Source organism: Halichoerus grypus, chromosome 8, assembly GCF_964656455.1.
Source record: "Halichoerus grypus chromosome 8, mHalGry1.hap1.1, whole genome shotgun sequence".
In the NCBI taxonomy this organism is placed as follows: domain Eukaryota; kingdom Metazoa; phylum Chordata; class Mammalia; order Carnivora; family Phocidae; genus Halichoerus; species Halichoerus grypus.
Window position 1 is genome coordinate 70,776,903 of NC_135719.1, and position 20,906 is coordinate 70,797,808.

At 35.3% G+C, this 20,906-nt stretch overlaps 1 protein-coding gene across 1 annotated transcript in view; it reads right to left on the reverse strand.

The window, feature by feature from the left end:
* The window catches only part of KNL1 (kinetochore scaffold 1), a 64,701-nt gene that overhangs the window by 12,855 nt on the left and 30,940 nt on the right, over nt 1-20,906 (reverse strand). Inside the window, exons 6-17 of the mRNA XM_036084253.2 lie at nt 20,231-20,283; nt 19,977-20,010; nt 18,637-18,674; nt 15,703-15,755; nt 9,813-14,885; nt 7,655-7,793; nt 6,963-7,030; nt 6,482-6,580; nt 4,528-4,643; nt 3,002-3,092; nt 2,291-2,407; nt 380-467 (exon numbers count right to left, since the gene is read on the reverse strand). Coding sequence (XP_035940146.2) covers nt 380-467; nt 2,291-2,407; nt 3,002-3,092; nt 4,528-4,643; nt 6,482-6,580; nt 6,963-7,030; nt 7,655-7,793; nt 9,813-14,885; nt 15,703-15,755; nt 18,637-18,674; nt 19,977-20,010; nt 20,231-20,283 — 5,969 coding nt within the window. The remainder of the gene's footprint in view (nt 1-379; nt 468-2,290; nt 2,408-3,001; nt 3,093-4,527; nt 4,644-6,481; nt 6,581-6,962; nt 7,031-7,654; nt 7,794-9,812; nt 14,886-15,702; nt 15,756-18,636; nt 18,675-19,976; nt 20,011-20,230; nt 20,284-20,906) is intronic.

Genomic DNA, 20,906 nt, shown 5'->3' on the forward strand with positions numbered 1-20,906 from the left:
TTCCAAATTTGATGATTATGTGGAATTTTGTGATCTTTGAGAAAGCAATTTCAGGACAATAATAGTAACAATGCGGGATCATGAGAGGTCAAACTGAAAGGAGAGATAATTTTCAAAGAAGACAATAAGTTCATCTATTTAAAAAAATAAGACTATGGTTTAGATTATGAAGAGCTTTCTAAAGAGATTTATTATCTTGAGCATCTCTTGTTGATTGTGTTACGGATGACCACAGGAAAGGAGTTTTATTTTGCTCTAATTTAATGTCTCAAGTTGCTAATACAAGGTTTCGACATAAGTGACACCAGCAATCTGTACTGTAGGGAAGTATTTAGATAAAATTAAATTTTCTTTTGGAAAAGTATTCAAAATACATTACCTATTTCAACCTCAGTGAGACAGTTCTCAATCTTCTTAAGTATGTTGTCCATCTCATCTATCCTTATCTGAAGTTTCTCCCTCTCATTCTAAACAAACAATATTATATTGTCAAGTTACACCTCTAAACAAAATATTTTAACATTATAAGTGGTTAAACTTGCTGACATACTGCTATATCACGAACAGGCAAATCTTAAAATGAAGGTCAAAGCTTCAAGCCTGGACTTGAAATGTTTTTAAAAAGCATACATAACAGATTAATATAAACTTATTTTTTGTACTTTCCTTTATTCCAGTATTTCCATGTAATATAAGATGCTAACACATGTTACTTAAAAAAAAATTTTTTTTTTAAAGATTTTAAGTAATCTCTACACCCAATATGGGCCTCAAACCTACAACTCCAAGAGCAAAAGTCTCATATCCACTGACTGAGCCAGCCAGGTGCTCCCCGCAAAAAGGAATTTTTTTTATTTTTAAAAATTTTTAGAGGGGGGAGGGGAATGACAGAGAGGGAGAGAGAGTATCTTTTTTTTTTTTAATTATTAACATATAATGTATTATTTGTTTCAGAGGTACAGGTTTGAGATTCATCAGTTTTACACAATACACCGTGCTCACCATAGCACATCCCCTCCCCAGTGTCCATCACCCAGCCACTCCATCCCACCCACCCCGCCTCCACTCCAGCAACCCTCAGTTTGTTTCCTGAGAGTAAGAGTCTCTCATGGTTTGTCTCCCTCTCTGGTTTCTTCTTGTTTCATTTTTCCTCTCTTCCCCTATGATCCTCTGCCTTATTTCTCAAATTCCACATATGAATGAGATCATATGATAATTGTCTCTCTCTGACTGACTGAGAGAGAATCTTAATCCACACCCAGTGTGGAGCGCAACTCGGGGCTTAATCTCACAACCCTGAGATCACGACCTGAGCGAAAGAACCAACTGAGCCACCTAGATGCCCCCCAAAAATAATAATTTTTTAAAAAAAAATGTATTTATTTGAGAGAGAGGGAGGCAGAAGGAGAGGGAGAAGCAGAATCCCCGCTGAGCAGGGAGCCTGCCTGGAGCTCAATTTCAGGACCTCGGGATCATGACCTGAGCTGAAGGCAGACGCTTATCCAACTGAGCCACCCAGGCGCCCCCCAAAAAAAGAGTTCCTAAAAAAATGTTCTATGGTCAAATAAATATGGGAAACACTGAACAGAATTATAGCATGTTTTGTTCCTTTTATTTTTTAAAGATTTTATTTATTTATTTGACAGAGAGAGACACAGCGAGAGAGGGAACACAAGCAGGGGAGGTGGGAGAGGGAGAAGCAGGCTTCCAGTGGAGCAGGGAGCCCGATGCGGGGCTCGATCCCAGGACCCTGGGATCATGACCTGAGCCGAAGGCAGACGCTTAACGACTGAGCCACCCAGGCGCCCCTGTTTTGTTCCTTTTAGACTTAAAAAAATATTTCTAACTTTAGACTTTAATATGCTAGCTATTATATTTCTCCAAAGGGGGAATATGGCATGTAACATTTCTCAGAATTATTTGCCAAGGGAAAGAAAGTTTTTTTATGCAAAGTACAATCATTTTGGGAAATGCTACTTTAAACATGGACATCTGGCTCAGTCGGTAGAGCACGCGACTCTTGATCTCGGGGTTGTGGGTTTGAGCCCCATGTTGTGTGTAGAGATTACTTAAAAACATAAATAGATCACAAACTTGAGATGAGGACATAGGCCCATATTAGTAAATATATTCTAGAATTACTCAAGATGCCAGATTTCCCACTTTTGATAAATTGAACCCTACCTCTTTATGAACCATGTTCCTTAGGAAACATTCTTCATATTCTATAACCACTATAAAGTAATTTTAACAGATCTTTCTTTCTATGCTGTTAACTGTTTCAAATTACCTGAGCTGACTGTACCAGTTTGCTGTAGAGAGCCACTTTTCCTTGGTGAGTGAAGACTTTAGTCATCTTTGTAAAACGTGATTTTATTTTGTTTAGGTAAATTCCAAAGACCTTCAGCTGCAAGGAAAAATCAAAGGTTAGGGCGTACTAAAACAAATGAGTTAGGAAAGGCAAACGGTCTGGAAAGGCTGGTTCAGCTGCTATGGGCTGTTTTGCCCATCCTAGACTGATTCCTAAGGCAGGGCATGTCTCATTTGCAAATTTAATCACATTTAGTAGTTTAAGAACAGAACCAAAGATTTTAATTTTAATTCTTGCCTTTAATTCATTTATTCATATTACAAATCAGAAAATGATAGGCCCTAAGTTAATAAAACTCTTAATATATTAGAGCACATATAAAATGAGTTGCTATTTAAGTAACCAATTAAAGTAAATCTTTTCCTCATCTAAATCTAAGTGAAACAAGTAGGAGGAAATTCTAAATGAACTTCAAATATATTTCATATATTTAATTGGTCATTTGGGGTTTGAAAAGATTATATATTTTAATGATTATTCACGTATAATTAAATAAAAACCTTGCTAACATATTTTACCTGAGAAGTTAAAGAACTCATCACTAATTATCAAGTAACAGTTACTTATTTCACAATAAACATGTTCAAAATGTCTATACTGATTCCCATTCAGAAAATGAGATAAAAATACCTCCTCATCAGAGCAGTGTCTCATTTTTTCCCACAGGTTCCTATTTACATCAGTCAACAGTTTATCCTGGTTCAATGCAGAAAGCTTTAATCTAAAATATAGAAAAGCTAATTAATTAGCACAGGGTTCAGAAGTCAGCTTGAATGAATCAACTGAGATTTACAGGCAAACTTAATTCCTCCTAGTTCTTTTCTACATTAAAAAAAAGGGGAATTCACACAAGAACAGTGGTCAGCCTGATTATTTCAATGCTTGTAGAACAGTTCAAAAATGTTATGAATCAGAAAAACTTCCCTCACAATCTCAATGAACTTGTTCCAATATAAAAATATGTTGCTTTTAAAGAATCCTTAAGGCCTATCAGTGCATAACTGTTGTGAAGTTGTAGCTATTATTTTAAGTAAAAGTTCCCAATTCAGTTCCCAGTCTTAACTCACCTTTATACAATAGCATTTATAAAAGTAGTAAAATTATATATTAGTCTCTTGTTAATAAGAAATAAATTTCTACCAGAGTTAGAATATATTATATACAGGAACATAAGTGTAAAATCAAAAAGGAGAGCACATCTAAACAGACTGTGCATTGTATGTGAGATCCTATTTATTCAAAATAAAACATTCTAAGACAAATCTTGAGACACTCAACTCTTTTAGACAATATGAAGAAAAAAACCTTTTGTGTCTTGTTCAGTGATGAGCCCCAATACCTAGTACAGTGCCTGGTACATAGTAGGTATTCAATATACAGTTGTGGAATGAAAAACCAGAATCAGGCAAATCTGTAGTGTTATAATTTAACAGCATCTTAAGTTTTTAGTTTAAAAACTACATAGTTATTTAAAAATTATTTTATTTCTTTTCTGTTAGATTGGTTCAAATTTAGTCGAATAGTTCTAGGTAAGTATGATATATTTTGTGCAAATCTAATTTACTGAGGGAATTTAGATATACCTAATCTATAAATTACTATGCAGCATCCACATATACCAAAGCACTGAGCAATAATCTGTGTAATACCATGTACTTTCTTACATGCAAATCAAGGGCAAATGTGATAAAATTATAAACCCCAAAACAATCTTGATTTCAGGCACTATATATAAATTTCTAAAGGGTATTATCTTCTTTTGAAGATGTTCTTTTGCAATCAGTTTATGATATCATAACCTAATAACTGTTTACTGAGTGTATGACATACTTTTTGCTATGAATGGCATGAAAACATTTTATATACACTATTTCTACTGCTCATATCTACCTGCTGAGTAGGTATTATTATCCCTAATTTATGGATGTTGAAATGAAGGTTAAATGTCTTACACAAAGTCACACAGCTAGTGCTGTACCCAGGACTGAGCTTCAATCTGTCTGCCTACAAACTTGATTCTTTTCCACATACCATATCACACTGCCAATTAATGCCATGAACTTTTTCCTATGCCAATGTTATTCTAATTAGAACTTTACCACACAGATTATCCACCCATCCAACAAAACACACACAAAAAATAAAAACTTTCATACTCTTCAATTTTTTGGCGAAGAGCCTCACAGTCTTCTCTATAAATCTGTATCTTGGGTCGGTAAACATACTGACTTAACATCAAGTCTTCTGGAGTAGGTGCTGTGTTTATAGTAAACTGGAAAAAAAAGAAAATCAGTCCCTCAAAACTGGTAGCTTGAAGACAAAACCATGTTTAAGAACTGTTTGAAGTTTCAGAGTGCTTATTTTAAAGTTCTACAAAGAAAAATTTGATTATTCTATGAAATTGATATACCCAGTAAGCTACAAGTTGGAATCCGAATACAAGTCTTTGACATAAAAGTCCATTTCCTACAGATGTTTAGTGGATGTTCCACTCACATGCGATTGAATAGTGGTTTGAAAATGGCTATGTGCTGTTTTAAGAAAATCAATACCTAAAAATTCAAACTTATCAGGAACCCTTTCATTAGAAGAAAGAAAAAAGATACCAGTTTCCTAGATTAATCTTTTCTACTCCCATTCTCTAGCACTGATCCTTACTTCTATCCCAGTTTGAATTCAAATTTTTCTGGCACATGTAAAATAAGGTAGTAAAAATTTGGTTAAAAAAATTCTTTTAATCTCTGGACATGTCTTCTTTCTTAACCATCTATATTTTAGCCTTCTCTGTTTTCTTACTTAGGCTCTTAAGGGTTTTCTTATTTTATTGTCTTTTCAAAGTACCAGATTTTGGATTTGCTATTCTTTCTACTAATTTTTGTTTCCTGTCTCATTAGCTTTACCATTTACTTACATTAATTCTGCCTTCTTGCCTTTTTAATGGATTTTATTTTATTATTCATTTTCCAATTTCTTTTTTTTTTAAAGATTTTATTTATTTATTTGACAGAGAGACAGCAAGAGAGGGAACACAAGCAGGGGGAGTGGGAGAGGGAGAAGCAGGCCTCCCGTTGAGCAGGGAACCTGGCGCGGGGCTCGATCCCAGGACTCTCGGATCATGACCTGAGCTGAAGGCAGACGCTTAACTGACTGAGCCACCCAGGTGCCTCTCATTTTCCAATTTCTTAAAGTGAGCATTAAAAATTCTTTTATTTTTAGATTCTCTTCTATAATAACAATGTTATCTAAGGCTTTTAATTTCCTGCAAAGTATAATTTTTGCTGTATGTCCCATATGTTTGGTATTAAATATTTTCCTTTGCTTTCTTAACAGTCTTGATTTCCTCTCTGAGCTCAGAGTTATCTACAAGTGTATTTTTCAATTTCCAAGAAGCTAAGAATGTTATAGTCCTTTTATTAGTTCTAATTTTATTGGATTAAGATCAAATGATGTTGTCCATAAAATCTCCATTTTTTTCAATTTGTTAATATTTGTGGCCTAGGGCATAACTAATTTTTGTAAATGTTCGACAGACTTAAGAGAAAAACATATTCCTATTAAGTGACACAAATTTTTCTTCTTTTAAAATGAGTTTGTTGATTGTACAATTCAAATATTGTATAATCTAACACAATTTTGATTTTGAAAAATGTTTATTAAAAACTTCTGCTATATTTGGATTTTTATATAGTGGGAAAAAGCATATGCTCAGGAAAAAGTATCAAAGACAAAATACATGGCAAGGAATGAGAAAAAAAATAGAATTTCATCTTATCAAAGTCTATGATATTACAAAAAAAAATCAATTTTTTTTGTTTTTAAGTAGGCTCCATGCTGGAGCCCCAATGCAGAGCTTGAACTCATAACCCTGAGATCAAGACCTGAGCTGAGATCGAGTCAGACATTAGCTGAATGAACCACCCAGGTGCCCCCCAAAAAAACAATTTTTATGCTAACCACAATGTACCTACTATAGAAAAACTTTCTGCAAGCAAATATTCTTCCTTAGATTCTTTTTCTATTTTTGAATAAACAATGGTTTTGATGCACTTTAATAAACAAGTATAATACATTTTAACTGAGATAACTATTTTGCCAAGAAACTGCACTTACTTTGGCTGGGAGATTGCTCTGTCGGGGTTTCTGTATCAAAATGTGGACCTGAAGAAGTATAAAGAACTCCTTTATTGTAATTTTCCCATCTTTGAGTTTCTGAGGAAGGAAAAAAAGTTTGCACAATATTCAAGGTGAGCTCATTTTGACTATAACCACCCATTTTGTTTCTAAATAGCTTATAGTATTTTGCATATATTTGTGGAAATATCCAAATATTTGTAAGCTATACACGAACAGATTTTATCTAATATTATTTCTTAAGGTTATTCAGTGACAACAGAATTGAGAACAAACAACAAAACACAGGTCTTTTAATTGTGATTTCTACCCCATATGATCAATCACCATGCTGGGTCCTTAACAAAAAAACCTAATTTTATATATAGTTGAATATTTCATAATTTTTAAAAAAAATTTAAAAAGTGAAAACAAAACAGGGAATATAGTTGCATTAGAAATGAGAAATAGTTTAACATACCTCCTTCAAGCTCTCTTCACAAATAGTGTCTCCGAGAAACTGTGATTCCATTTGACTATTGTGCTGTGCTAGATGTAAAGCAAATTCAGGTGATAAACAAGTCAAAATTAAATTGTAAGCTTAATTTTAATTATCATTCAGGTTTATGTGTTGTTCATGCTCTTAAAGCTATCCACTAGGATCTTTTTGGGAAAAGAGTCATTTACAGGGCAAAGCATATTACCGTTTTAAGACCCCATCCAATTATTTCTCTACTAATTATAAGCTTCTTTTTTTAAGATTTTATTTATTTGACATAGAGTGAGAGAGAGAGAGAGAGAGAGAACACAAGCAGGGGAAGTGGCAGGCAGAGGGAGAAGCAGGCTCCCGGGCAAGTGGGGAACCCGATGTGGGACTCGATCCCAGGACCCTGGGATCATGACCTGGGCCAAAGGCAGACACTTAACTGACTGAGCTACCCATGTCCCCCTAATTATAAGCTTATTTAAGGAAATTACCCTTTATGGTCTATCACTTCTCAATTTATTAAAATAACTAAGCATTAAAAATAAACTAAAATTATTTTACTTATCAACTATGTATAACTCCCAAAAAGCTTAAATAAATTTCAAATATCTCCTGAATTGAAATACATTTATTATTAGTGAAGTAAGCAGATGACATCTATTATTTAGTCTTTATGAAGATCTTACTGCTGAAGTCCAGAGAGGTCCCATCGGCCTTGATCGAATCAAGAGAACTGCTGCAACTAGATGGTGTTCTGCTCAGGCTTTTTATCAAAACACTGTTAGTATTTTTATCTATATCCCCGTCAGCATGGTGATCAAAAATCTGAAATTATCAATTAAGGAACATCATCAGCCTCGTTATGACTCTGTATACTTACAATAACTGTTTGTTGAACACTAACAAATACTACTTCATAACATAAAATTTATCTACAATTATATGAAATATCTTAGTAACAAACTGGAATAAGTAACAAGCAACTTATTAGGCCTTTAGAGTTCAAAGTAATTTTATTTTAATTTTTTAAAAAGTTTATTTTTCTTAGTAATCTCTACACCCAACATGGGGCTCAAACTCACAACCCTGAGATCAAGAGTCGCATGCTCCTCTGACTGAGCCAAACAGGTGCCCCTAAAGTTCAAAGGAATTTTATTTAAGAATATATAGAAATCAGTTTGCGTATTATACTGTATAAGCAAATTGTTTCTCAGATGTGTCTAAGTTAAAGCCAGATCCTATGAGCTGCCAAACACTGACCTATTCAATTATTCAACTACTAGCCACCAGGGTCAGGGCTACCACACTGAAATAAAACAGCATAGAATATTGGCTATTCATAGTGACTCTGGCTAGAGCAACAAAGAAACTCATTTCCAGGTTTTAGTACTTTTTTCCGCAGATGACTAAGACTCCTTTGGCTGATGTCAAATAAGTGATATGGTCTTGCTTTTACCATTTTAACCATTTGACTTTAAGCCTTAATTGCCATTTTCATCTACCTACTTAGTTATGTTTTTGAGGTCAATATATCCTTTGTCTAAATGTTAGAATGTAATCTCCATGAGAACAGATTTTTTTCTGTAAATTCCTGCTGATGTATTCCCAGCACCTAAACAGTACTCAGGACACAGGAGACATTCAATATCTACTGAACAAAATACTAATTTTCATATAATCCGTTCAGTTATAAATTTCCTATCACTGATACTACATTCTCAAAGCTTCACAGATGAACCATTTCCTCAGGACCTCATACTATAGAACTACTGAAATATTTCTCTAAGCTTACTCACATATTAGAGTTCAAATTTTGTTTTCTATGAACCTCTGATACTTTTTAAAATTATTTTATTTTTTTTTTTTAAGATTTTATTTATTTATTTGACAGAGAGAGAGACATAGCGAGAGAGGGAACACAAGCAGGGGGAGTGGGAGAGAGAGAAGCAGGCTCCCTGCAGAGCAGGGAGCCCGATGTGGGGCTCGATCCCAGGACCCTGGGATCATGACCCAAGCCGAAGGCAGACGCTTAACGACTGAGCCACCCAGGTGCCCCTGATACTTTTTTTTAAAAGATTTTATTTATTTATTTTTGGGAGAGAGAACACAAGCAGTAGGGAGAGGTAGAGGGAGAGGGAGAAGCAGGGCTCGATCCTGGGATCATGACCTGAGCTGAAGGCAGCCTCTTAACTGACTGAGCCACCCAGGCGCCCCCCTCTGATACTTTCTAATCTTTATTTCTCTACCTATAAAACTCAGTTTGAGTGACAGATTTTATTCTCTCCAAGTTATCCAAATGAGTGTTCCCTCAACTTTTAAAATCTATAACCTCTTTCATAAACTCAAATTCTCACTTCTTCACTTTGAGATACTGGGCTTGACCTAGGCATTCTCTCATCCACTAAAGAGGCATTCTACATATCCTCATTAGCCAAGAAAATTCAGGCAAGCTTTTCTTATGCAGTTTGCATAACAAAAAGGCTTTTTTGTTATGCAGATATTTAGACTGAATTTAAGACTAAATATTCAGATATTTAGACTAAATTTAACGTTTCAAACTACATATACCCTGCCTAGAGATTCTCCTAATGCAAAACCACAATGACAAATTACACAATTACATTAATTTTTGTACTACTTCCCATTTCACTTTTTGTGATGATTTGTCACTTCAAGTTGTTTTTAAGTCTAGCTGTTAGTCAAATAATTCCTTAACATTCTAAATAGGAATATTTCTCCAGCCCTATAACTGGAAATAATCAATTCCTGCTCATCCAAGACTAAAATTAAAACTCAATACTCATAACTTAAAAAACACATTCCTTAGTTCAAGACAGAGCTTACCTCCCGATCTTGTGCAGTATCACTAAACCTAATCTCACTTTTCCTGATTTTCTTCTCATTCTGAATATCCTCTTCATCTTGTACCCAGGTTCTTTTTTGGCTACTGTAGGTTTCTCTTATTTTATTTTCAGATGGTGAAATCTCTTTTTGATATGTCTTAATCAAAGCCTTTTCCTCAGATTCTATGGTAATAGAATCTGAGGAATTAATCTCACCAGGATATACAGGAAGGTTTTCCTCATTTATATATTGAGATGGACTTAAGGTCAGTTTAGCTGCAACAAATTCAATGCTTGACTCCTTACTGAAGACTGGTTGAGCTTCTAAATGATTTAAATCAGTTGTATCTGCTTGAATCTGCTTCAGGTCATTAATACCAGTGACACTACAATTTCTCTTGTTTGGCAATCTGGGCAAAAATATTCCCAAAGAACATCTCCTCACTTTATCTTTTACAACTGTCACGAGTGGTACAGAATTAGTTTCAGCTCCATTATGAGAAATTTTACTTTTTTCATCTCTATCATCTTCAACATTGCTGGGCACTGTGTTAATATTATGTATTTCTGTAGCTTGCACTATACTCATATGATTGTGTGCCTTATTTACTAATGCAAGTAATTGTTCTGGAGAAGGTGGTATATGAGGAGTTTGGAAATCTAAAACTTCTTCAGGTTTTCCATTCAAATTATTCAGATTTGATCTGACACTACTAAAACTTGCAGTATTAGATGCAATTGCAGGATCTGATGTTTCTCTAGAATTAGCATGAGTTTGAATAACTTGCTTAGTCAAGTCTGAATTACTGTGGAAATCTGTATTACATTTAGCTGTCTGAATATTTTTTCTTGGCTCCTTTGTACAGCCTATAGTAAACTGTTTGTCATTATTGAGCATTTTGGACTCATTTTCACATGTGGGTACAGAGGAATTTCCTATAACAATATTTAAATTCTTATTTCCAGCATTCGATGATATAGTTTCATCTTTATTCACAATTATCTGTCCTTGTTGAGGTAATGGAGGTAGCTGGCTTGAGAGATGAGGCTGAGAAGTAACACAAACATCATCAACAAAGGTCATCTTTAAATTATGTTCTGCCTTAACAACAAAGCCCTCCATTTGATCCTCTGGGAGCTTAGAAGATACTTGCTTTGAATTAGGTTTAGTTATCTCCCCCAGATCTTGACTATATAATAAAGTTTGATTAGCTATTAAATTTTGGGGCTCCTTAATCAGATCTTGATCTTTGAGCACTGTTGTAACACAGTCTGACTGTCCTTTGGTATTGGTTTGAGTCACTTTTTCCTTTTCTAACAAAGAACAAGAAGCAGAGAGAGGCAGTCCCTCAGATTTCAAGTAATATTCATTGGCTAAATTGTTTACATAAATAAGATCATTTTGCACTGGACAGTTATTGGCTTTCTCATCTTTATCACCTAAGGACATGACATTCCCCTCCAAATTATCAAAACAGGAAATAGCATTTGGTAAACAGGAATAATTATCACTGGATCCACACACAGCAATTGCATGACTATTTGTAAAATCCATGTTTCTTCTATCTGTACTGTTTAACTGACAGCTTACAATTTTTGCTTTTTCCAGTGTATAGGCCTGGTCTACAACTTTCCCCATGACCTCTTCATCTACAGTGCTATTGAATTTGATAACTTCTAACTCACTTTGACCCCTAGACAATGTATTAGTAGGAACAGAGGGTATCACATGATGCTTTTGCTTAGTGTAAAGAACAATTTTGTTTTCTACAGCCGGTGCTTGTTTTTCAATGACTTCTTGAACAGAGCTACTTTCATTATGAAAAGAAATACCCAAAATTTTTCCATTAGCTATTTCAGATTTAGGGCATTCTTTAAGAATTTTCTCTGTGTCTTGACAATCAATGAAAACAGTATGGGACTTGGTGACTTCCAGATCATCATGATTATCTACAAACATTAGAGTTTTGTCTATTGGCCTGGTAGTTTTTTTATCTGGTGAGACAGTTTTACATTCTAAGGCAGTTGTGTGACTTCTAGTCATCTCCATGTCATCTTGCCCATATATATACAAAACAGTTTTAGAAGTTCCTGCCAAAGGCACCAAATGGGAATCCTCTCTATCTTCCAGGGCAGTTTTGTTGTTTATTTCCACTGTATAGCTCTGGGTGATATCCATATCATTTTTATAATTTTTGGAAAATGCAGCAGTCTTGTCATTTTTGAGTCTAAGGCTTTTCCTTCTCTGACTTTTGCCTGATATAGTTTCATTCAGAAATTCTGGTTTTTGTACATCATCGTTTTTCCAAAAGGTTGATTTAGATACTTCCATGTTATCACCAGCTATAAATCCTACAGCTTTCTCTATAGGACCATTGTTAGACCATCCCCTCAGTAGTGTTAGCTCGTTGACTTTTGCTGAATGGTCACTCTCACCATTCTCTGGAAAGGAAACATTCTCCTCAGCAGAAGCAGGTGTCAGTTTTGGCTTTTCTAGGCTTTTCCTTTTGTATAGTTCAAAGTCAAGTCTGTCTGTAAGCACAGTGCTCTCCTTTGCTTGGTAGTCAATGAAAACAGTATGGGACTCTGTCATTTCCAGTTCACCGTAATTATCTACAAACATTACAGTTTTGTCCATTGGCCTAGTGGTTATTTTATCTGGTGAGACAGTTTTACAGTCTAAGGCAGTTGTGTGACTTTTAGTGGCCTCCATGTCATCTTGCCCACATGTATACAAAACAGTCTTAGAAGTTCCAGCCAAATGGGAATCTTGTTCATGTAATAAAGCTTTATGATTTATTTCCACTGTATAACTCTTAGTGATATCCATATCATTCTCATTATCTTCTGAAAATACAATAGTCTTATCAATTTTTTGTCTGCCAACACTTTTCCTTCCACAAATTTTGACATCTTGCTTTTCATTCAGAAATCCACGTTTTTGTATGCTTTTGTCTTCTAACACATCTATGTTATCATTAGAAATAAATGCTCCAGTTTTTTCTGTAGGAATTGTATTACATTTTTCAACTTTTACAGTTATCTGTCTGTCTACTGTTGTTAGCTGGCTGTTAGAATTTTCTAAATTAGTTTTACCCAATTCTTGTACTTCAGAAGGACCAAATCCAATGACAACAGTGTGACTCTTGGTTAGATCCATATTTTGTTCCTCCTCTGAACAAATAATTGTTTTGTTATGGGAACAGCCAGGTGTGGGATTGCCTACACTTTTCCTCAGTGGCTCAGGCAGTTTAGAATTCTGGCCTGATACAGGTTTCTCTGTGTAACTGTTAACAGCAGTATTATGATTTTTCATGGTAGACTGTCCTTCTAATGAAAATAGTGACTCTGTGGTAGGAAACAAAGATGGCTCACATGAAACTGTATTTCCCAGTGCTATTTGTTTCTTAAGATTTCCACCAGAGTATACTATACTATGGCTCAGTGCTATGTCTTGATTAATATCAGCTGACTGAGGAGAATCTTTATCAAGATAGGGTGCAGTCTTTAAAACTTGATCTTTTTCTTTGCCCCACATGTCAGTTGGAATGTTTTTAGATATTATGTTTGGCTGCTGGGATGGTTCAATATGACTTTTGGTCATTTCTTCCCATTCATCTGAAGGGCTTTTGCTGTGAGAGTGAAATTTACTGGTATTCTCAAATATTAGATTGTAAGATGCAAGAGGAGCTTGACTTTGTAAGTTAGTTGTGTGACTTTTAGTCAAATCCATATCTTCACCTGTGAAGATTTCAGTCTTTTTGTCAGTCAATGAAATAGATAAAGAATTTGCCAGGCTCTGCTGTAATCTTCCCTTAGATACATGAGGAACTAAGCTACAATTTATATTCATTTCCCCATCCTCTGACATGGTTATGAGATTTTGGAGCATCATTTCTTTTTCAGATATTGGTGTGTCTGCTCTCTGTATATTTGTCTGATCTTGTTTAAAAATCTGATTATCTATTGCAACTGTATGACTCCTGGTAATGTCCATGCTATCCTCTCCTGAATAAATAGTTTTCTCTGTGAGAAGAGAGATGGCATCTAGTTTGGGATACATTTTAGAATAATTACTATCATTCTTCAGCAAATTCTTCTCTTCTCTCATAACTGAGAGACACTTGGTCAGTTCCATGGCATCATTACTACTAGAATAGAAAAATGTCTTATAATTTTGAGTTGCTGGGCTGGAACATATAGATTCTGGGATTATGGCCAATGTTCTGGCATCTTGGTTAGAAGTCTGTGTGCCTGTGTGAGTTTCTGTCCCGGTAATATGACTTTTGGTAATATGTATTTCACCATTAGGGTTTAAAGAAGGGTCTTGAAAAGCAGCATTTGGTTTATTCTTAAAGATTGTCTTCCTTCCTGGAGCTTTAGTTCCATAATCTGTCATAACCTCCATCATGACATTCTGAGTTTGATTTTCTGTATTAGATAAATTATCTGATGAGGGTAAATTCTGTATAGTGTGATTAGTTGTCAAGTCCATAAAATCATTGCCATAAATTGTAATATCATCACCTTTAAATTCCCTTAAGCTGACCTCACTGGATGTGGGAACCAAAGTCTGAATATTGGCTGTATGACACTGGGTGAAATTCATCCCATCATCTTGTTCTCTAAAGATTCTAGTCATATTATTACTATTTTCATTTACCCTAAGAGATACATGCATTTGATGTACAGAAGAGGCCCTATTTGATTCTTTGGGATGAATAGATATCTCGAAATTTTCTTTATCAGGTCCTGTTAGAGAGGCATTAGATTTTCCCATTTTCAATCTTTTTATGAAGTCGTTAAAATTTATTTTCTTTTCTGAAGAAGTGCTTTGATCCGTGGAAAAATTTAATTCTTTTTTCATTCTTGAATCCTTAGTATGGAGCTTTAAGTTAGCCAGAAATGATGTGGTATCTATCTTAGTGGACTTTTCACTTTTAGGACAATCTAAAAGGCCTTTGGTAATCATTATGGTGTGACTTGTTGTTAGGTCCATCTGGTTTTCATCTGAAAAGATGACTGTTTGGTCATTTGCATGTTTCCTTTCATGGTTGTGTTCTGTAATTGAAATCTATAATGAAAGCAAAATATAGGAGATCAGATCAAATGCAAACTTTTAAGAAAGGTATTTTATAATATGTACTATATATAGAGTGCTATATAAATAATCCTCAATGATGGCTTCATGATACACTGGTTTGTTTGAATCAGTGGTGCGGTATGTAGCATGTAATTTGTTATTACATTTTTTTTCAAAGTCTGTAAATGCTTTTAGTGTTTTTCGACAAATAAAAGTTCAAGGTTAATTATACACCAACTAGAATGACTAAAAAATGAAAAAGACTGACAATATCAAATGTAACTATAATGAAAATTCTAATTACTATATTAGATAGGTCATTCTCATTCTAAGTAAAAAACACTTAGAATGGGCTAAGAGCATGATGGCTAATTTATAGTACACTCTACTCTTGGAAGTTGGGTTCTCTTTGAATCTTAATGCAATGGTTTTATTTGTAAGGAAACAGTCTAACTCCTTGCTACTCAAAGTATGTTTTGTGAACTAGTACACTAGTATCATCAGGAGATTGTTAGAAGTGTAGAATCTCAGGGCCTGCCCCAGATATACTGAAAAAGAATCTATATTTTAACAAAATCCTGCATATGCCCATTATAGTCTGAGAAGTCCTGATATAATTATATATTTCCCTATTATTTAAACTGGCCATGATTGAACTGTCCTTAGGTTAACTGCAAAGGTAGGAAGTTTTCCAGTCTACGCTGGTCTACTTTAGTAAGTAATCCCTAAATCATGCCATTACCATTAATTTTTTTGTGTGTTAACTATAAGGGAGAATAAAATAAAAGGCATGTGCATGAACTCATACCTCTCTCTGTTGCATCTGGGTCTGAATGGGAGCACAAAGCAGTGTGTTCATCCCTATTGAGAAAGATGAAAAAACTACAGTCAATAGCAAAAATACGTATCACCAAGAGCCTGATTTTTCTTTCCTTAGGTTCTTGATCATTTATGAGAATTTATTGAAGTTTTATCAGTTACTAAGCCCTTCATAAGGACTGAGGTATTAAATTTCATTAAGACTTCTAATTGTCCCTTGGTGCTCAGTGGGTTAAGTCTTCAACTCTTGATTTCGGCTCGGGTCCTGATTTCAGGGTCTTGAGATTGAGCCCCACGTTGGGCTCCGCACACTGTGGGGAGTCTGCTTCTCTACCTCTCCCTCTGCCCTTCACCCTGTGTGCTCTCTCTCTCTTAAATAAATATTTTATGTTTAAAAAAAGATTTCATTTGAGAGAAAGCATGAGTGAAGGGAAGGGCAGAGGGAGAGGAAGAAGCAGTCCCTGTTGAGCATGGAGCCTGATGTGGGGCTCGATCCCAGGACCCTGAGACCATGACCTGAGCCGAAGTGAGACCTTAACCAACTGAGCCACCCAGGCACCCCTAAATAAATCTTAAAAAAAAAAACAACAACAACTTATAATTGTCCCATTTTAGGGACAGAGAGATCTGTGATTATTGTATACTCTACGTGACTGAAATATTTTTAGAATGTGGTGATTTTATTTATTTATTTATTTATTTTAAAGATTTTATTTATTTATTTGACAGAGAGAGAGACAGCGAGAGAGGGAACACAAACAGGGGGAGTGGGAGAGGGAGAAGCAGGCTTCCCGCCGAGCAGGGAGCCCGATGCGGGGCTCGATCCCAGGACCCTGGGATCATGACCTGAGCAGAAGGCAGAAGCTTAACGACTGAGCCACCCAGGCACCCCTAGAATGTGGTGATTTTAAAGGTGGAAAGTTTGGACTACTTTTTTTACCCTTTACTTCTTTATTTTTATTCCCTGTATAGTAGAGGTTACATGGTAAAGAGTACCAATTCATGAGACTGAAATGTTAGAGTAAGATTTTGAAGCATCTTTTATTCTATGTTAAGGAATCTAGATGTTACCATGATGAGATGTGCATTTTATAAAAATAACTCCAGAGAAGGAGAAAAAAGTAGATTTAAGAGAAGATGAACCAGTGAGGAGCTGCTGTAATAGTACAGATACAAACAGGATGAGAATTTCTGTTTGGGTAAGAGAAAATGAGAATGGAAATAAAGGATTAGACTCAGGACACTTTAGAATTGAAATATAAAGATTAGATGGACTTTGGAAATAAGGAAGGGATTGAAGATGCTGTAATAAAACAGGAAATACATTTTTATAATATTTAAGTTTAAAGGCAAATCTCTAGAACATTTTTAAAAAGCTTTTATTTAAATTCTGGTTAACATACAGTGTAATATTAGTTTCATATGTACAATACAGTGATTCAACACTTCCATACAACACCCAGTGCTCATCACAAAAATCTTTGAAACATTTTAAAGAGTTTATGGCAACCTTGATTGAATATGAAGTAATTATAGGCTTTTTGTTAAAAATCTTACTTATATATCAAGCTTTCATTCACTTATCCAACAAATATTTACTCAGAACTTATTATGTGCCCCAAAACTCAACTACCTACTAAGGCACAAAGAACACAAAACTTCTGGACTCAGAGTTCCCAGTTTAATTAAGGAGCCAGAAGGAAATACCTAAAATACAATATGATAAATTCTACAAAAGACTCAGAAATAAAAGGGGTATTAAACCATTACAGGACAGAGTGACTCCTTGGTTTTGTCAGAAAAGGCTCCATTTAAGCCAGTACAACTTGATGTGTGGTGCCAGTCTGTGAACTGCTTGTTACCAATTCATGATGAAATAAGGAGCTTGCAGCCAATGTAAATCATGTGATATTTCTTTCATCAAGAAAGCTTTGCTAAGAAAAAAATGTCAGCTAACTAAACAGTAGTTTACTGCCATAGTTGGTTTACATTCTAGTGCAAGTTCCGTTTATGTCATGGATTATTAACAGTTTGAGGGCTAGCTACTTTGTTTGTTTTTTTATTAAGATTTTATTTTTAAGTAATCTCTACACCCAATGTGGAGCTCAAACTCACAACCCTGAGATCAAGGGTTGCATGTTCCACCAACTGAGCCAGCCAGGCACCCTGGACTGGCTACATTGAATAGCACTGAAGTTAACCTAAGTGAAAAACTAAGTTAGGTGAAAAATGAGAAGACTAATAGGCAACTTGGAGTAGGAAGGGCACTTCAGAGAGAAGAAACAAATGGATACCCAGAAAAAAAGTCAACATGGGGATCTATTAATACTTCTTCATGGGCTAGAGCATATCTATAAAGGGCAAGAGATAAGGTAGGAGAAGTCAAGCCAAATTTTAAAGAGCCTTCAAAGTCTATGCCAAAGAATGTGGGTTTTATCCTGTAAGCAAAAAAGTGTCATTGAAAAATTTTAAGTTGGGAGGTAATATCAGATTTAGAAATATGTAGAATGGATTATAGGGATAAGAAACTAAATACAATAGCCCCTGAAAGAATAATGAATAATGAAGATTTGAACTCAAACAGTGGCAGAAGGAACAGAGAGGAGGTAAAAGATTTGCAAGATATTTAAGAGAAAGAATAGAGAGTGAAGACAAATGGATATAGAGAATGAGGAAAAAGTTCAAAAATGACTCAATTTCTGACTTGAATGAATGAGTGAGTGGGAATCCAAAATAGAGAAAACAAGTGGAACAGCAGGTCTGGCAGAAATCATAGCATATTTGTGAAATTTCATATTGAGGATTTTGTATAAAGAACAGAGCTCTTTACATTTTTTTCCAAAGTTCTTTTACACATTACTCTGTCCGAAATTTGGCTGAAGAGAAAGTTATGTGGTAAGAAAAGTATTCTGGTCATACTCACCAGTAATCTCATAGTAGTTATCTTCTGGATTCTTATTCCTAAAAATTAAAAAGTATTTTAAAAATCTATATCCCAAACAATGATCAAGAATCATAACATTTGAAAGAGTAGGGAAGGTGAAAGGTTTTCAAAGGGTGACTGTCAGAAAAATACAATGACATCTTTAAAAAGACTCATCTAACTCTGGCAGAAAAAAATTACAAGGCAGTCAAAGGAACCTTTTCAGATTGGTCTTAAGGCTTTGTTAATTTCAAGGATACTATAAAAATATGCTTAATATATGCTGTTGTTTTTTTTTAAAGAACAACCTACAAAGCAACTCATTATCTAGAGATTTAGCCTTAAAAAAAAGCAAATAAAAGAAAACAACCCAAATGTCCATCAACAGGGAGCTGACTAAATGCTGATGCAAACATACAACAAATTATGAAAGACTGAGGTATATCTATATGTAACAACATGGAAAGTGTTATCAGACATATTATTAAGTGTTCTCATTTTTGTCTTGTTAAAAACAAAAACTAAAGATAAACATGCACTTGGATATACATTTAAGTTTCTGCAAAGACATCTAAAATTATCAGGGTGCCTGAGTGGCTCAGTCAGTTAAGCATCTGACTCTTGATCTCAGCTCAGGTCTTGATCTCAGGGTTGTTGAGTTCAAGCCCCATGCTGGGCTCCACACTCAGCGGTGGTTAACTGTGAGGAGCCTAAGCTTAGAGAATCTTCTGAATCAGTATATAAAAAGAATCTTTTTTTCCAGCTCAAGAGTAGTCAATTACATGGAAAATTTAGAATTTATTTAACCAGTCCCTGATAGATCCTTAGGATCTTTTACCTCCTTTGCTATTACAATAAATGCTGCAGCAAATAACCTTATATGTTCGTTTTAAACATTTACAAGTATCTTGAAATAAATTCCCAGACATGAAATTACTGAGTCAAAGGGCATGTGTATTTAAAATTTTGAATGATACTGCCAACTGCCTTCTTCAGTTTATATCCACTAGCAAAGAGCGACTTTTTACCTATATTCTTTTTTTTTTAAGTTCTATTTATTTGCGGGAGGGAGGGGCAGAGGGAGAAGGACAAGCAGACTCCCTGCTGAGAACTGGATATGAGGCTCGATCCCAGGACCCTGAGATCATGACCCAAGCTGAAGTCCTGGGTCCCTGCTCCCTGCTCAGTGGGGAGCCTGCTTCCCCCTCTCCCTCTGCCGCTCCCTCTGATTGTGCTCTCTCTCTCTCTCAAATGAATAAAATATTTAAAAAATAAACACTGCATTTGATAGGAATAAACAGCTTTTAAAATATAATTTGAATCACATTTTCTTTACTTACTGTATAAACAGAACATTTTCTCCCGCTTCTGTTTCTAAAAATAAAATAAAAATTAAATTTGTTCAAGGATACACTGATAAAGCATTAGAAAAATTGCATATGAACATTAACAATTAAAAAAAATAAATTACTAACTACCCACCTTACTTTCTGACCCCATGGCTCAAGCTATACTTTTTAAGCAATAAGATAGACAGTTTTATCAATCACCTGGTTAGATAGCCACAGCAAAATTTAATAGAAAACAGATTTACCTGCAATTTCTGACTTTCTTACTATTTTCATATGAGACTCTGTCTGGAATACTCTAGAAAAGAAAATGAAGATTACTGAAAATCTGCAATTTAAAAAAAAAGATTTTATTTATTTATTCTGGATGGGGGCATGAGCAGTGGCGGGCTGGTGCGGGGGTGGGGGGGAATGGGGAGACAGGGAGGAGGGGTTGGGGTTGGGGACGGACAAGCGGATTCCCTGCTGAGCGCGGAGCCCAACCTGGTGGCTTGTGGCTCTGAGCTGGGCTGTCTCAGGCCGTGAGATCATAACCTGAGCCGAAACCAAGAGTCTGATGCTTAACACACTGAGCCACCCAGGCACCCATGAAAATCTGCAATTTTTTTTTTTTAAGATTTTATGCATTTATTTGACAGAGAGAAAGAAAGACAGCGAGAGAGGGAACACAAGCAGGGGAAGTGGGAGAGGGAGAAGCAGGCTTCCCGCTGAGCAGAGAGCCCGATGCGGGGCTTGATCCCAGCAGTCTGGGATCATGACCTGAGCTGAAGGCAGACGCTTAACAACTGAGCCACTCAGGTGTCCTGAAAATCTGCATTTTCAATTAGAACCCTATGGTGTTAATTTATAGTCTGTTTTGAGATAAAGATAACTGATTTCAGCTTCCTCTTTGCTACATCATGTACTATTAATATTTCAAAT